The sequence below is a fragment of the Saccostrea cucullata genome, unplaced genomic scaffold (genome assembly GCF_032062105.1).
Source record: "Saccostrea cucullata isolate Sc308-1 unplaced genomic scaffold, CSIRO_AGI_Scuc_v1 ctg572, whole genome shotgun sequence".
Classification (NCBI taxonomy): Eukaryota; Metazoa; Mollusca; class Bivalvia; order Ostreida; family Ostreidae; genus Saccostrea; species Saccostrea cuccullata.
The window spans coordinates 359241-375000 of record NW_026930578.1 but is presented as its reverse complement, the minus strand read 5'-3'; the positions used below and the strand labels follow the sequence as shown (position 1 = coordinate 375000).

At 31.8% G+C, this 15760-nt stretch overlaps 2 protein-coding genes across 2 annotated transcripts in view; both read right to left on the bottom strand.

Moving 5' to 3' along the window:
* Nucleotides 1-557, bottom strand: part of LOC134229149 (interferon alpha-inducible protein 27, mitochondrial-like) — a 4051-nt gene extending 3494 nt beyond the window's left edge. The window contains exon 1 of the mRNA XM_062710855.1: nt 258-557. Coding sequence (XP_062566839.1) covers nt 258-495 — 238 coding nt within the window. The 5' untranslated portion in view covers nt 496-557. The remainder of the gene's footprint in view (nt 1-257) is intronic.
* A 1391-nt stretch (nt 558-1948) lies between these two features.
* LOC134229157 (uncharacterized) overlaps nt 1949-15760 on the bottom strand; it is a 71900-nt gene continuing 58088 nt past the window's right edge. The window contains 9 exon segments of the mRNA XM_062710861.1: nt 1949-4952; nt 5233-5376; nt 6271-6381; nt 6629-6729; nt 7818-7997; nt 10090-12312; nt 12575-12760; nt 13228-13392; nt 14801-14944. Coding sequence (XP_062566845.1) covers nt 4849-4952; nt 5233-5376; nt 6271-6381; nt 6629-6729; nt 7818-7997; nt 10090-12312; nt 12575-12760; nt 13228-13392; nt 14801-14944 — 3358 coding nt within the window. The 3' untranslated portion in view covers nt 1949-4848.

Genomic DNA, 15760 nt, shown 5'->3' with positions numbered 1-15760 from the left:
GTTTTGAGGCGCGAAACTGTAAAGTTAAATGACTCAAAATTCCTACAGTATATGCTGTTTCAATGCGCTTGCTTTTTTTATGATTTTATTTATTTTACAATTTTATAAATAGTTGATTTAGACTTGCCCATGTGGAAAATATATTAAAGATAGTTCAATGCACATGCACTTGACGAGCATACATGCTTGCATTTTCACAGTATAAACTATTTCTAACCTAGCTGTTCTTTTCTAAGGTCATCTTTGATTTATTTTACCTGATGGCTCCATACTTAAACTTATCAAGGCAAATAATCCCCCTGCTATGGTGCCAATGACAGATTTTTCAGTCCCAGATAGACCAACAGCTCCTATTCTCCGTAGCGTTGACACCGGACCGCCCGCCACCACTCCGCCTCCTCTATCATTTGCTTCCCAAGACATCATACCTGCACCCAGGGACCCTTTCTTAATCCCCTCTCTGGTGAAACCAATTGCCGACACAGCCACGGTCATCGCTACCACGGCAAGGCCAGCAGCCAAAACGCTGCCACCTACCACTTTGGCAAAACGCCAAACTTTTTTTGCTGTAAGGAAACAAACGGAATTTATTTACTACATGCTTTAATCCTATACGAAATGCATTTCCCCTATTAACCTGCAAGTTCAGAAACAGGATCAAAGATTTAAAAGGTCTGATTCGTATAGGTGGTAATTCAAAAATTTGTTCCCTTATGCATCTTAACTTTTCTGAGTCAAATGGCGAGTCGCAGAAATTCAAAATGCCTATTTATTTCCTTGTTCTGTATTAAAAACAGGCTTTTCTAAAATATAATTTTCCCTGATTATTACTTAGGATGTTTTTCATAGGTAAAGCCATAAAATTGTTTGAGGTTAGACATCTGTTTAATTCACTTTAGATTGTTGGTACTGTACATGTCTTCCCAAAATTTTTTATTAAAATAGAAAAAAAGGCCAAATTTTCTATTTTAATAAAAAAAAATTTGGGGAAGACAGTACCCCGTCCCCTCCCGAAACAGGGTTTTTGCGTTTGGAAAAATTTCCTTTTTTTGCTTGTCATTTTTTTTTTTCATGCAGTTAGGCAAAGTAACCCCCTCCCTTAAAAAAACGATACAATGTTATATACAGAGATTTGCTAACTTAACGTTGAATTTAAATAAACAAGAATACATACCAGTTCTATCAGTTGTCCGTACCCAATTATCATGATCCATTACTTTGTATTATAATTCACCAGTTCTGAATAACCTTCTTACTGCTGTATCAGATTCACAGTTTGAAAAGCTGTGCGTAGAATCTATGACGTCAAGTAATACTGTGACGTCACAAATATGACACGTCAAAATCTTGTAAAAGTGCTAGATTCATTATGACGTAATTATTTGATAAACTTTTAAGCTGCACACTAATCAGTGCGTTTAATTTGATAATTTCATTGTGACCCCGCTGTGCACATGGCAATGTACGATGTTTATACATGTATATACTCGTCAGCCCTCTACAGCGAAATACCTTAATTTGTTACATTGTAAGAGGTCTGCGGGTTAAATAGAAAGTTAAGGGAATAGTGGCAATGAACAAGAAATATGGTGGACAATGCTTAAAAAATTATATAAAATTAAGGAAAAGTTCAGCTTTAAAGGACTTTATCATAAATAGGATCATAAGATTTTCCATTCAAAACATTTTCTACGAGTCAAATTAATTTCAACAATTCTCTTCAATTATCTCCTGTTCAGATGTATCAGTGTTGACCAAATTCTCTTACACTTTCGCCTTGGATGACCTAATCAATGACATCATATTCACGCTCTTTTTTATTTTACTATCAAGAGAAAACATTAGTATATGTAAATTACAAATATGATAGTATTACTAATTATTTCCTTGATTTTGACAATTAACAACCAGATCAGCTACTGTTTTTAAAAAAAAGACAAAACAAAGATGAAATGTAATAATTTTTTTAATATTTTCTCTCAACGAAGCATCTTGGTATCTATGGAAGACCAATAGTGCATGATTTACATAAAGTCAATGATGAAATTTTATACATGAACATCATACAAGGTTAAATTCAAAGTCAATAAAATGCTATTTTATTTGTTCTATGCATGTGTCTTAAACGATTAATGTAAAATCTCAACACAAAATGAACAAAAATTGATGAAAATGATGAGAAAAATATAGTATTTGCATGGAACAGGGTGTGATTTTTTAATGTTTAGATGATAAAGACTAAATTGGATCTACGTGTAGTACAACTATATATATATATAAACTATGGAACAACATTGTCTGACAAATAAAATATCTTCTTATTCTGCAACATAATTTATGTTAACATCATTTATAAAGCACATCTTGGTAATAAAATATGCATTCACATAATATTTCATTTAAAAGTGCACATTGTTACATATGGGAAATTTATATGTACATCAAATCAAAAGAACATTTTTTTCAATTAAAATATAGTTAATACATGAAATTTAACAATACACTAACAATATTACTGAATAATAATACAGGTGGGAGAAAGGAAGGGGGGGCCTCCTCCCCCACTTACAGAAATTTTAAAAATAAAATTGGACATTAAAAGTCTCTAGTACCAACAAGTTCGTTCTTGCTTACTGACCTGATGCACAAAATGCTACTTTTGTTGTCTTCAAGATATTTTTTTCATTCAAATTCAATGAAATTTTGCATAAATACAACCGCTCCAATAAAAAGGAACTGAACAAAAAAATGAATTAAAGAAGCATGTTATTTTGAGTATTCTTTGTTTTTGTGTGATGGACTTGATACTAGTAAAAATGTGTTTTTCTTAGTAAACATGGTAAAAGGAAATGAATTTGTTACATATACATTGTGCATAAATTCTAAAAATGGTCAAAAATGTTGCTACAAATTATTAAATTATATACGATTTTTTTCTAACCAAATATTTTTAAATGAATTATGAGGTTCAAAACTCCACAAATGTTTTTATACAATCAAACAGAATATCATTCGGACTCAATGTACCATAAATTCTCACAACACATGGCTTGTATAAGAAGCATTACAAATACTTGATGGCCAGCTTTCTTTAGTAAAAAAAATATCACAGCAATATTACTTAAATCTAGTAGATATTTTCTCAACCGTTTATTATCAGCATTCTGATATTTTCAGATATCATTGCAAGTATTTTTGCATGATCATATAAATTGCTATTTTCAAGATATATATTTCTTTTTAAAGAATAATGCCTCTTTTTAATATTTCAAACAAATAGCATATTTTGTGAAATTAAAACACTCCTAAAAAGAAAAGGAAGAAAGAGATATGTACTAAACTACAAAGCTGATCAGATTGGGTGAGATTATTAGCTGTGTTCTTTATGTTCTTCGCATAATGCTCACAAATGCGCAAAAAGAATCATTTATAAAAATGCATGAATTCATGCCTTTTTTAAACATTTATATTTTGAAGATGGCTGTCAAATTTTAACAATCAAAGAGCAAGAAAATATAATGGAACTTTCCTCGAAAATTGGGTAAAAACTAGAAAATTCTTTCCTTGCCATTTTTGATTAGATTTCAATACATGTAAAAATACAATCCTGTTATGATTTTTCTTCTAAAACAGTATTTATGCATAATTATGTTTATTCCAAACTTGTATCCAGCAAGCACACATGAAAATTTTCTCAAATCTGACCACTAGCTCTTTTCTCAATTATGAAAAATAATCAAAACATGCCTCAATACGAAGTTGAAAATGTCTTAAAATAAACAGCACTGAAAAGCCAATCTCCATGAAATATTGCAAGAATTTTAAACTTCCCAGTTAATATTGCAAAATATGAACCAAAAAATATCATTTAGTGGAGAAATATATGACCATTGTGTACTATATAATTTATGTATGTAGTATATATATAGTTTGTTGAATACAATTCTTCGATGTTGTCAATGAAAACGCATTTGTTATGTGGCATACATTATATATACACCAGTACTGACTATTTCACAAAAATAGAAGCGCAACTTAAAAATCCAAGTAATATATAAGTAATGACTTATTTTGATGTTTCAATTGGTACTTTTCAATAAAAAAAAAAACAAAATACTGGAACTCAGTATACAATAAGAAAGAACAAAAAACACAATGTACACGTACTTGTAACTCACTTGAACAAAAAAAAAAACAAATTGAAGAATATCACAATACATATAACTAACCTTTCAAGCGAAAACAAAATCTTTCAGGAAAAACAACCTTTTATGGCCTTCCATAGCCATGTTTAAATATATTTCATTCTTCCAAGATATTTTGGTTTGAATAATGAAGAGCTCTTGATTTTTCTATTCTGTCTCCTAGCTGTACTTAATGACAACAGAAAATTTGAGAGGAAGAAAACATTGCATTAACTCTGAGTTCTAAAATGTTTTTGTTTCGAATATAAAATTGAATAAAAGAATACAACAGGCAATACATGTAACAGGCACTGCATTTAGAGCCAAAAAAATATTGCTGTGTTTCATTTCTTTTTTTTATTATACTTTGCATTACTTTTGATTTTTTTTAAATCATGCAATGTCCAACTTTTGTTCAATGTTTTTTTTTATGGTCCACAATAATCCCAGCATGAATTGAACTGAAAAAAGTTTTTTCATTGAAATGTTGATCACAACCTCCAAAACATCACAACCCAGAGCAAAAAAGCACTATGTAACCAGAGATCCCCATCAGAAGTGTCCTAGAAAAGAGCAATGTGCTTTTTTTTTTATAACCTTCCCACTATGAACTATATCTGAAGTCAGAATGAGTTTGATTTTTTTCAGGTTTTGAGAATGTCCATCAGAAGTGGTCCACCAGTACTGATACACTGTTCCTTCCTACGCGCCCCTGCGCCACCCCATCCATCCCTGCCAACGTCATGTTCTGCCACTGTGTGGGATGACCTACAAAACAGGATGTTTAAGTTTTCATTAAACAACTTTTCAATAAATTAAGAACAATTATTTAGACTATGGCATTCCTGCAAATGTAGTAAATTAATGGCTAAATAATAGAGAGATAAAATTAAATAGGCTGAATGGCAAAACTCAATTAAAAGGAAGTTCTTTGGGCTTTAAATTTCCTTCCTTTTTACCAAATTAAGAATCATAATACAAAGTCTTCTACAAGATTCATAAAAATTTCCCTAAAGAGGAACCTTTTTTTTCTTTTTTTCAGGTTTACCTGTAGGAGAATCACTGGATTTAAGGGCAAATGACCAGCTGTCAGGGTTAACAGAGGCACAATGAGGAAGGCGTAGTTCCACAGGCTGAAGGAATTTAAGGCCGTGTGGCCCACACATGACTAGAGGACTAAGAAGAGTTTCTCCTGCAAAAGTCATCAAAAATTATTATGTCTAAAGGATTCTTAAAATAGTAACATATTATAAAATAAGTATTCCAGAAATAGAGTCAATTTTTACTTTTTGCTTACTTTTCCTTTATTTGGAACCAAAAGATAATGCTGTGAGCAAATTATCATATATTATTGAGAAATTTCATTGTCAATGAGCATTTTTAAAAAATGGTTGTCTTTAGGCCATAATAAAAATATTCCTAGATTCTGATCCCCGCCCGCACCGATTTTAGACCCCCGCCTCGATTTTTTTTATTTCTGTTTTTCTTTCTAAAATGATTCATAAAATAGTCTACTTTCATTTTAAATCCCGCGAAAGTAGACATGATTTTGACAGCTGAAAAGATGCTGTAATTCATGCGTATATATTTTAAACAACGGTTATTGGTTGAAAAAGATTGGTGATGATGTGAAGTAAGAGATAATTGAACCTTTACTATGACTTTTATTTGGGTATTGTAGATAAAATTACACAGATTGACCAAGTCGATAAAAAATCTACAAAATTGAAAAAATAAAAAATATAAAATTTATTTTTAAAAAAATTCATTGAGCTTTTAGCAATTTATCTATTATGGCCTTAACTGTGTATTCAACTGTAATATCAAGTTCTCTTTCCGTTCCTAAAATCAACTCTACTTTTTACAATACAGTCACACTTGTTTAATCCAATCTTGTTTAATTCAAACTCTTGTCTAATACAGTGTTAACTTGGAGTCCCTTGCAGTATATTTAATATTTTTGTTGATTAATCCAGAATGTTGCCTAATCCAACCAATTTCTTTGGAACTATTGAAGTGTTCAGAGTAGACAAGTTTTACTGTACATGTTTAAAGACTTTTTCTGTGTTTAAAAGGAGCTGCTTACCCTTATCTTTGTCCAGAGGAGGGAGAATATTGTTATCCTTGCACACTTTGAAGTAAATCTCCTGCGTTACTCCCTCTGGAATTGCAGCTTTTGGAATGACTATGCTAACACCTGTATAAAGATGAAAAATAGCATGAAGAAAGTATAACATTTCATCTCTTCAAAAAGATACTAGAATTTAAACAACAAGCTTTTATCCAATTTAAAATTAAACATTACAAGAAATATTCCCATCCTACATCAACAAAACTCTGAGATTATTACAAACTTCTATTTATATTTTAATCTGTCCACAGAAAAATGCATTGTCTCTTGAACTCTCCTTCCCCCATCCCTGTATGTGTCTGATTTGTTTTACCTGTTTCTGGGGATTCCAGCACCCCTCCCTGATGGTCAAACACACCCCTGGCTGTAGCCACCACTGTGTGGTTCCCCTCTATCAGCTGACCAGTGTCTGGTCTGAAGAAAATGGAAAAATTCTATTTATATGTTAAAAACATTTTAAAACAAAACATAAATATCATACTTCCTGAAAACATTAAATGTATGCATGCAATGTGTCATACATATCAAAAAATTAATTTAAAAAATTTATTTGTATTTCTATTTTAATAAACTAAATGTTTATAATATGGACAGAAAATTTAAATTTAAGATCTGTACTTCCTATTTAATTGGAATAATACCTTTTTACATAATCATTATTCACAGATTTCTGAAATATATACAAAATTTAAATTTGGAGTGGTATATTTGCTATATTGTTTTCGTAATTGCTAAAACAGCATCAACTACATGTATTTGGTAAATAATCCATCTTCTTTTAACAAACTTTTTATTAAAAGTTAATACATAAATCTTGATTACCGGGTATATTCAATTTATACATGTATAATTATCATAAACTCCTGGCTATATTTCATAAAATATGATAGATAAAATGTATCTTTCCTTTATATTTGAAAATTATTAAAATCTTAAGCATATAATTATTAGATAATTTACAGCTATCAAATAATCATGATAAGAAGATCAGTAAGAGACAGTGGAGCATAATTCATAAATCTTACATCAAAATAGGTAAACCTAAGAAAATAATGGTAAAAGAAAATCAAGAATTTTATTCTATTACCTCCATTGAATATACAAGAGAGATAAGAACTTCTACCATTTTGAGGGGGAAACATTAAATAAAACGTGTGTATGGAATATGATGGAAATGAAACTTTGTTTGAAACCCCTTCTCCAATCCATGCCTTAAATTCCTTATTTTTCAAACTAAATATTTCATTAACTTGGAATCAAGCAAGATATTTGTGTGAAAACAAGAACGATTCAGTCCTACTTCAAAAAAAATTAACTTAAAACATTTATATATATTCATGCAAAAGAAAAACAAAACTCACAAAATTATGCATATAACTACATGTACAGCAGTGAGTGAAACAGCTAGCTGAAAACAGTTCTTGTACCATTAACATTTTTTTAAAATTTCTGAAATTTGGGGAAAATTTTTTAAAACTAAGGGAGACCATATTTTCTCTTACCCAACAAGAAAGGTGTTGCTAGCAGAGACTTGCTCTGCATTTGACCTTTCACCTTTGGCCCCGCTATCGCCGGTCACGGGGTCAGTTGCCTCTGACCTTTGGGTGACCTCCTCGGTCGTTTTGGCCGAGGTAGAGTCTATCGGTGATGTAGTGATGTTAGTATCAGAAGAGAGTGTGGCACTAGAGAAAGAGAAAAGACCAAACCAAAAGATAGATATACAAGTCAGAGTTGGCAAACAACACTCGTGATTTCTTAGTTCAGTGTGGTTTTGTTATTCAACAAATTGTGCATCAGAATGAGTGAAATCTTAAGCAAATATTATTTAAAGTCATATACGCTGTATGAACGCCGAATTTTGTGTGAAACAAAATGATTAATGATTTAAAACACATGTGTGAAAAATGTTATATATGTTATTCATATATAGGAATTAAAAATTCAAAATTATGGCATTAGGCCTATATATAGATCATTGTCCAAAATAAAGTGAAATTATTGATATTAAGGTCTTGCGTCAAACAAATATTTAAATGATGACTATTTATACGTTTGTTTTCTTTACGCCACGTGCGTTTAATTTTTTGGATTTATTTAAAAAATTTTAGGATGTAACGCGTTTAGTTTTAATGGTGTAATTTACAAAAATTCAAATTGTGTGAATTATAGCATACTTTTAAATGATGACTATTTTTACTTTTGGAAATTTCTTAATAGAAAATTCAATATGACTGCATTCATAGCACATGTAGCATAAATAAATACCACACTGAAATTAGTATTCTACAGTACTTTGAAGTCACAAATGTTGTTGTCAATCCTAAAGAATAATATTTTAGCACATCATGATCAGTCTTCCATTTTTTATTTTTCCTGTGAAAACAAAGTGGCAAATTTTTCAATTAGCTAATAGTAATATTTTTAGAAATTGTAAGAATTAGCACATCAATTCTTAAGCAATTAAATCTCATATTGAAAGATCTATAAATGTTCACTGAGGTGTAAATTTATTGTCCCTTGCAAAATATTAATCCCCCCAATCTAAATTATAATTGCACAATTTTTACAAATCAACTACATTTTATCTAGAATAAAAAGACTGATCAATTGCTAGAAGAGTATAATAATTGAAACAAAAGCCAAGATTGCAGAGATAATAGAAAAAACCAACTACATTAACTGTATATTGCATACAAATAAAACAAATTGCTAAAACTACCAATATCCTACAGTTCTTTTCCATGCACTAGCTAACATGCTATTTTATTTGTCTTTTAAAATAATTGAGAATTAACAGTCATCAACTTTTCAAAAAATCCTTTAAAATTCCATTAAAACAAAGTTAAAGACCTCAAATATTTTACGAACGTACATGTATCTTAGAAGAAAGAAACATCTGCATTGATTTCATCTTCTTTCATGTATCTTAACCCCCTTCCCCGCAGTCACGCATTTTAATGCATATACCATTTCCTATTTCTAACGCAAAATCACGCATATACCGTTTCCCCGCAATCACGCATTTTCACGCACTTTAAAAAGTTCATTTCAATCCTTTAATGACTGTTTCATATTTTGGTTGCAAAAATCTCATCAAATAAGAAAAGTTATTTTTGTATTGAAATATAGTATATATTATTTACGCTAAACTTTTATGTACCACGCTAACTTGCAATTTTTATGATGAACATTCATTGTATGTTGAAAAACAGTACAGTAAGTTGTAAAGTGTTAAGAGAAGGAAAAGACTGTGCATATTCTTCATCATGTTATCAAAACATGTTTACCATCCACTTGGTCAATTCATGAAAAGTGATATTACACACTCTTATTTTTCTTGAAAATCATTGGATTACAATTCGAATTTTGGTGCAATCCTAAGTGTGTTCATTTATATACTACCAGCTGAGTATATCACTTTACTTCAATTTTTAATAATGCAAAATCAGCCACTTTGAATCTGCAAAACCAACTAAAATGCATTCCACCTACAGAATATAAAAACTGATATATTTGATGTGTATGGTTCTGGGATATAATATTCAAAGCTGTTTTAGTATCCTTGGTTTTCTGGTAATATTTGTACATGTGTATAGTCTCTTCATCATAATTATTTTCTTTTGTACATGTACCAATTATAGTTTTGAATTTTCTTCTGGCTTGATAAATTTATGCATTCCATGTATAATTGTTATGTATATACTTCAAAAGTTAGAATCAGTCTCTTCCAAGTATATTCCTGAAGTATATCTTCATGATTATACATTTTCTTACCCAATGTTTAAATTTTCAAGATGCAGTTTCTTAAGACTAATTGTGAAAGCATCTTCCTCTGAGTCATCAGCATTGCCATTTTTCAAATTCCCATTCCTCCCATCTGACCCATTCCTTTCATTGTCTTTGGAAAAGTCAGGAATTCTACTCACAGTCTTCCCGGCCTTATCGTCGACTTCGTCATCATAAATATCATCAACACAGGTCTCCTTGATGTCTTTGTTGTAAGCTAACACATCTCGCTTGGTGACCTTTGAGGTCCGTCTATAGGTTTTATAGATGGTGTGCTTCTCTTTATCGCTTTCGTTACCAATTGGCCTCTCATTTCTTACCACTTGCTCGACAGACTGTCGATTTATCTCAGTGTGATCTGGCCACTTCTTTACATGTTTAATTTCATGACTTGTTCTAAATTCCTGATTTTTCTGAACCTTGCGACCTTTCACTGAACCTTGACTCCTCCTGACTTCTTGCCCTTTGACCTCTCTAGTCGGAGATTCGTGACCGATTCCTCGGGTCAAAGAATGACCAATGGTGGGTCTATCATACATTCTATCATAATCCAAAATCTCCATGACCTCTTTATCTGCTTTGTTATCTTGTTTAACATTTGAGGCTGCTTTTTCATCATTCGCCTTCTGCTCAGTCTTCCTTTTAAATGAAAAATCATTCCCACTTTTTGTCTCTACCTTTTGTGCTTTGGTTTCAGGTGGACCTTTGCTATCCTTTCCACTGAAATTTCTTTCCTCCTGAAGCTTTGAAGACTCTGATGTTTTATATTTCTTACCAATTCCATTTTCCATCCCATCTCTCTTATCCATTACATGATCAACAGATAATCCATGAATATTGTTTTCCTTTACCTCCCCATTGCTTTGGCCTTTTACAGAGTCTACTTCATCATCTGACCCATTGTAATCATCTTCCACCTGATCTTTATTTTCTACATTCATTTCCACCAGTGTATTGTTAGAAGGGCTCTTCACTAATGATCCATCTTCAGAGGCAGTGTCAGTGGATGAGTCATCCTCATTTTCCACCAATGTGTTACTGGAAGGGCTTTCATTCAGTTCCCCACTGTCATCATCCATCTCACTTTGCTTGGCATTAACAGTATCATGTAAGTCTTCTGGAACATCTTTCATTGAATGATCCTTTGGACTTTCATTTTCGGAGACCTTTTCTACTTTAATTTTTCCATAGGGTTCCTTAGTATCCCCAGCATTTGAATCTTGATTCTGATGTCCATTTTGCTCCCCATCCACAACATCAGAAGATTTTTCATAGGAAGACATTCGTCCATGTGTTCCCAGTAACCCCCTATACCTATCAGTTCTATTGCCTGTTGCAGGAGTCTTGCTATCATTTCCTAACTTGTATCGATCCAACCTCATCTTTGGAAAACTAAACACACTTGCTGGAGGTACCTTTCCACGTGTTACTTCCTGTTTTCCACTTTCGTCAACAAGTGGGTCCGTTTCTTTTGCTGCATGCATATGCACATGATGGATGTCATCTTCATCTTGAACCTTCTTTTCACCAGAAAATCCTGCCTTGTGAATGTTAGCATATTTCTGGCTATCTGCATTTTCTACAGGTGTATCTCTATCAAGTGAAGAATGGCTGATATGATTATCAAGAGGTCTTCTCTCACCAGAAAATCCAGACTTATGGATGCTAGCATATTTCTGACTTTTTGGTGGGTCTACAGGAGGATCATCCATTTCTTCTGAAGAATGGCCCTCATAATTATCATGATGCCTCCTCTCTCCAGCAAGTCCTGATCTGCGAATAAAAGCATACCTCTGGCTGTTGGCAACCTTTCTTTTACCTTCATCATCACTGTCTTGTGAATGTCTATGCTGGTCATCATATTTGTCCGTCTTCAAAGAAGTTGGTATTTTGGTGCCACTTTTGCCCTGTCCATCATTCTGAAAGGATTTAACTCCCTTGTTGTTTTCCTCTAAATGGTGAGCAATTCTGAGGGAATACTTTGAGGAGTAACTAATTGCTGGATCCACATTTACATCATAAGGGCTGGCACTGCCATTATTCAATGCTGAAGCAACTGCTGGTTCTTCATGGGTAGAGAAACCTGTGCTTTCTGTTGGACTGAGTTCCTGTTGATCATTGTCAGAATCATCACCCGAATCATCCTTTTTGTCATCAGTTTCCTGCTTGGCACTAACTGTATCAGTACCATTGAGTTCTTTCCTCTTTACACTATAAATGTTTTGAGCTATTTGAAAATACTTGAACACTTTGATATCAAGAAGTTGAACAAAATAATTTCTTTGTATAATGTTGGTTGCCAAATAAAATTTTAATTTTCTTTTTTTTATGCTTTAAGCTTCAAACCTTTTAGTTATAGTAAAAGCTGAATCATGTGTTACATTATGAAAAAAGCTTTCCCACTCCCCCCCCCCCCTACAAAATACTCTTCCTTGAGATATTTTGGTAGTTCCTGGTTATTGATATTCCTTACCGCCTTTTAATTGTGCCTGTATCTTCCGAGGATGAATTTGTGTTTTGGTTTTCACCAGAATCCCTTGTTTCTAGATTTTCTGGTGGTGTGTCATACTTGACACCTTCAGGTGCTGTGACATCATTTGTGATGTCATTATCAACAGAATTCTTATTCAAAACAATATCAGGTTTGGGACTGGATGTTCTAAACATATCAATGGACATCATTAACAAAATGTATGAAGTGTATGTTGTTTTCTCTTTTGGGAATACAGTGAGGAAAAAATGAATCATAGTTAATTTAATTCCCTTTGATATACTTTTCAGTTTACGGTTATGTGGAATTACAAAATTATTTGTCCAAGCAAAAATTGGACAGTCTTAGAGTCATGTCCGTTGGTTTTTTTTTAACTTGCTATTTCCATTATTAACACACCTTAGTTCAATCAGAATTTTAAAAAAAAATACACCGTCAATGCATCTAAAAAAAACAATTTCCTATTCTGAAAAGAAGAATGCAAGTAGAAGAATTTTCCAAAACCCCATACATGATAAAAATCAAAAGAAAACCAGACACTGTGCATGCTGCAAGACAAAAACTAGAGACATCAAACTATTGTGCCCTAGAATCTACAAGACAAGTGTTCTAAAAGAACTTTGAAATATACCTACCTTATGTGTTTGCTGGGTTCGAAGCCTTTTCCAGGGGACACTTTCCCGAATGTAGACATGACGGGTTTTCTATAGGCCTCGAAGGCACTGCTGCGATCGTCGCTGTCTTCGTGACTACTCCGTTCTCGGTCACTGGCGTCATGACTTGTCACTTTGTTTTGGTCTCTGAAAAGTTTGCAATCTTTCGTCTTTAAGACGTTTGAAGGATATCATTTACTCCTAAGGTAGAGGGGCTGGGGTTGTGCGATGTGAGGAGTCCTTGACAGAATTTCAATATTCTTTTTCTTTTTTTTATTTTGAATTGAAAGAAATACGCTGAATAACCTTTTAATAATGAATCGATAAATAATTTTAATGTCTTGGAGCTGTATACTTTACTATAAATCTATTGTCCTTTCTATTACATTACACATAGAGTAATAATCAATAATTTAAAAGTATTCAGTTTGGCTTTTAAAAAAGGGGGGGACACTTGTACAAAATCTTTTTAAACTGTATTATGTATCACACAAAATTTAACATTATTAGCAGAATGAAACTCATTTTATCATTTTATAAAATATTTTATCAACAATTAAATGTAGAAATTAAAAGTTTTAAGAGAATGATACAATGACCACAATTTTTAAAATCAATTGTCATTTCTATTTTATAATATTGTTAATCGATCAACTCAAGGTAATTTATGTGCATTAAAAATTCAAAAGTATTAAAAAATTTCCATAGAATGTGCATATACATGCAATCATAATTAATAAGTTTTTGATATATTAAAATTTTAAATTAAAATTAAGCATGCTGGAACTAGGTCAAGCAAAAGAAAGTTATTTATACAAATGAATCTGGAATGAGATTTTTCATAAATTGTGCATGCATCAAAAAATCAGAAATCTCATTAGTAACCATGGTAACAAACTTAAACTTTCTCATCTATTCAGTTTGCCTTAAATTTGAATTTTCATTGAAGCATCTTTATTTTATCATGTTTATGAAAAATTTATTTTAAATTATAACTACATTACTGTTTTTGCCTTTGATAAATAAATATTATAAAGTATACACATAAAGGTGTGTTCGGTAATATTATGGTGATACTTGTAAGTTAAATATTCAATGCAATATAAAAGAAGTTTATAATTATTAAGACAATCTTTTTTTAGTACCAAAACAAACTACTAAATGCATGCCTCTAGACTAGAACCCTTTCCTGTGTTAAAACTTTGAGGTCAATATAATTAACGAATGAGTACAAAAAAGGGTTATTTATGAGTAAAATCTTATATGTATACAAAGTACATGTTTGAAGAGTTTAAGTCATTTTATTAATTTAAATTTTAATTAATGAAAAGAAGAAACCACACATTTATAAAATCAATTGTTGCTTTCGCTGTGGATGTGGAAACATATTAATTAATGCTGCATTAGGTGTGTAAATTAAGATAAGAGGGAGAAATGTAAAATATTAATATATAATTATGTATTGTATAGAAATTGTTTTACTTGTGCAATAAATGCCCAATCACCACTGAGGGATGAAAAAAAAAATAACTAGCATTAAATGTGTGAGATTTACCCTAAATCATCAGGCATAAAGTAGGTGGGTTTTTTGGCGCCATAAAACCCTGGGGTTATAAGGTTCTTATAGGAAGAGAAACTAGTCCTAGGGTCACTGATCCCCTCGCCTTGATTAGAATGTCCATTGATGTCATCAGCTCCACTGAAAATTGGTTTTATATTACATATTCAGTGATATGGTCATATAGTGTTATCCGTGCTAGATCATTCCTTGGATAGATTTTAGAGAGAGACAATGAGGAAGAAAGAAGAGACAGACAGCTGGACAGGCCAGAGAGACAGGGAGAAACAGAGAGGAAGAGGATAGAGAGAAACCAAATTGGGTTTTTATGTTCATTTTTTATCCTAAAATGAAGACTGGTGCTCCATGATACATTGTACATGCTATAGTGACATAATGTTTTATGAATTATTTTATATAATGCAAGAGAACTGTATCCATGAGGAAAGTTGGAAAATGCATTATTCTGTGAAGTGATTGTGATGTGCATACATGTATCTTCACTGACCATGGTTTCTGAAATTAACAATCCTAGCTAGGTCTCACTCATGTAGACTTCAGTCAACTAAATTTTTTAAGATACAGTGTATTAAAAGGATAAATTGTGTCAAAGTTTCAGCTGAAATTTCACTTTCTCTGAGTATGTATAGTTAAATTGCATTCTTGTTGAAAAAATAACAGAACTATGCCAAACAGTATTCTATTATATTTATTGATTATATGTAACAAGCAATATACAAAAACTAGGATATATAATCACTATTCATGAAGCATATCTTTGATATACAGTGGAAAATTAATAACTTGTGTCATGAAAATATAAATTAAAATTTTGTTTGCCTGCCCTTTACAACTCCCCCTCCCCTTCCTTATAACTTTATTTGAGTTATTTGAGACTTTGATATTAAATAAAATATGGTCAGACTTGATTATCTTTGAGTGGAAAAAAATGATTAT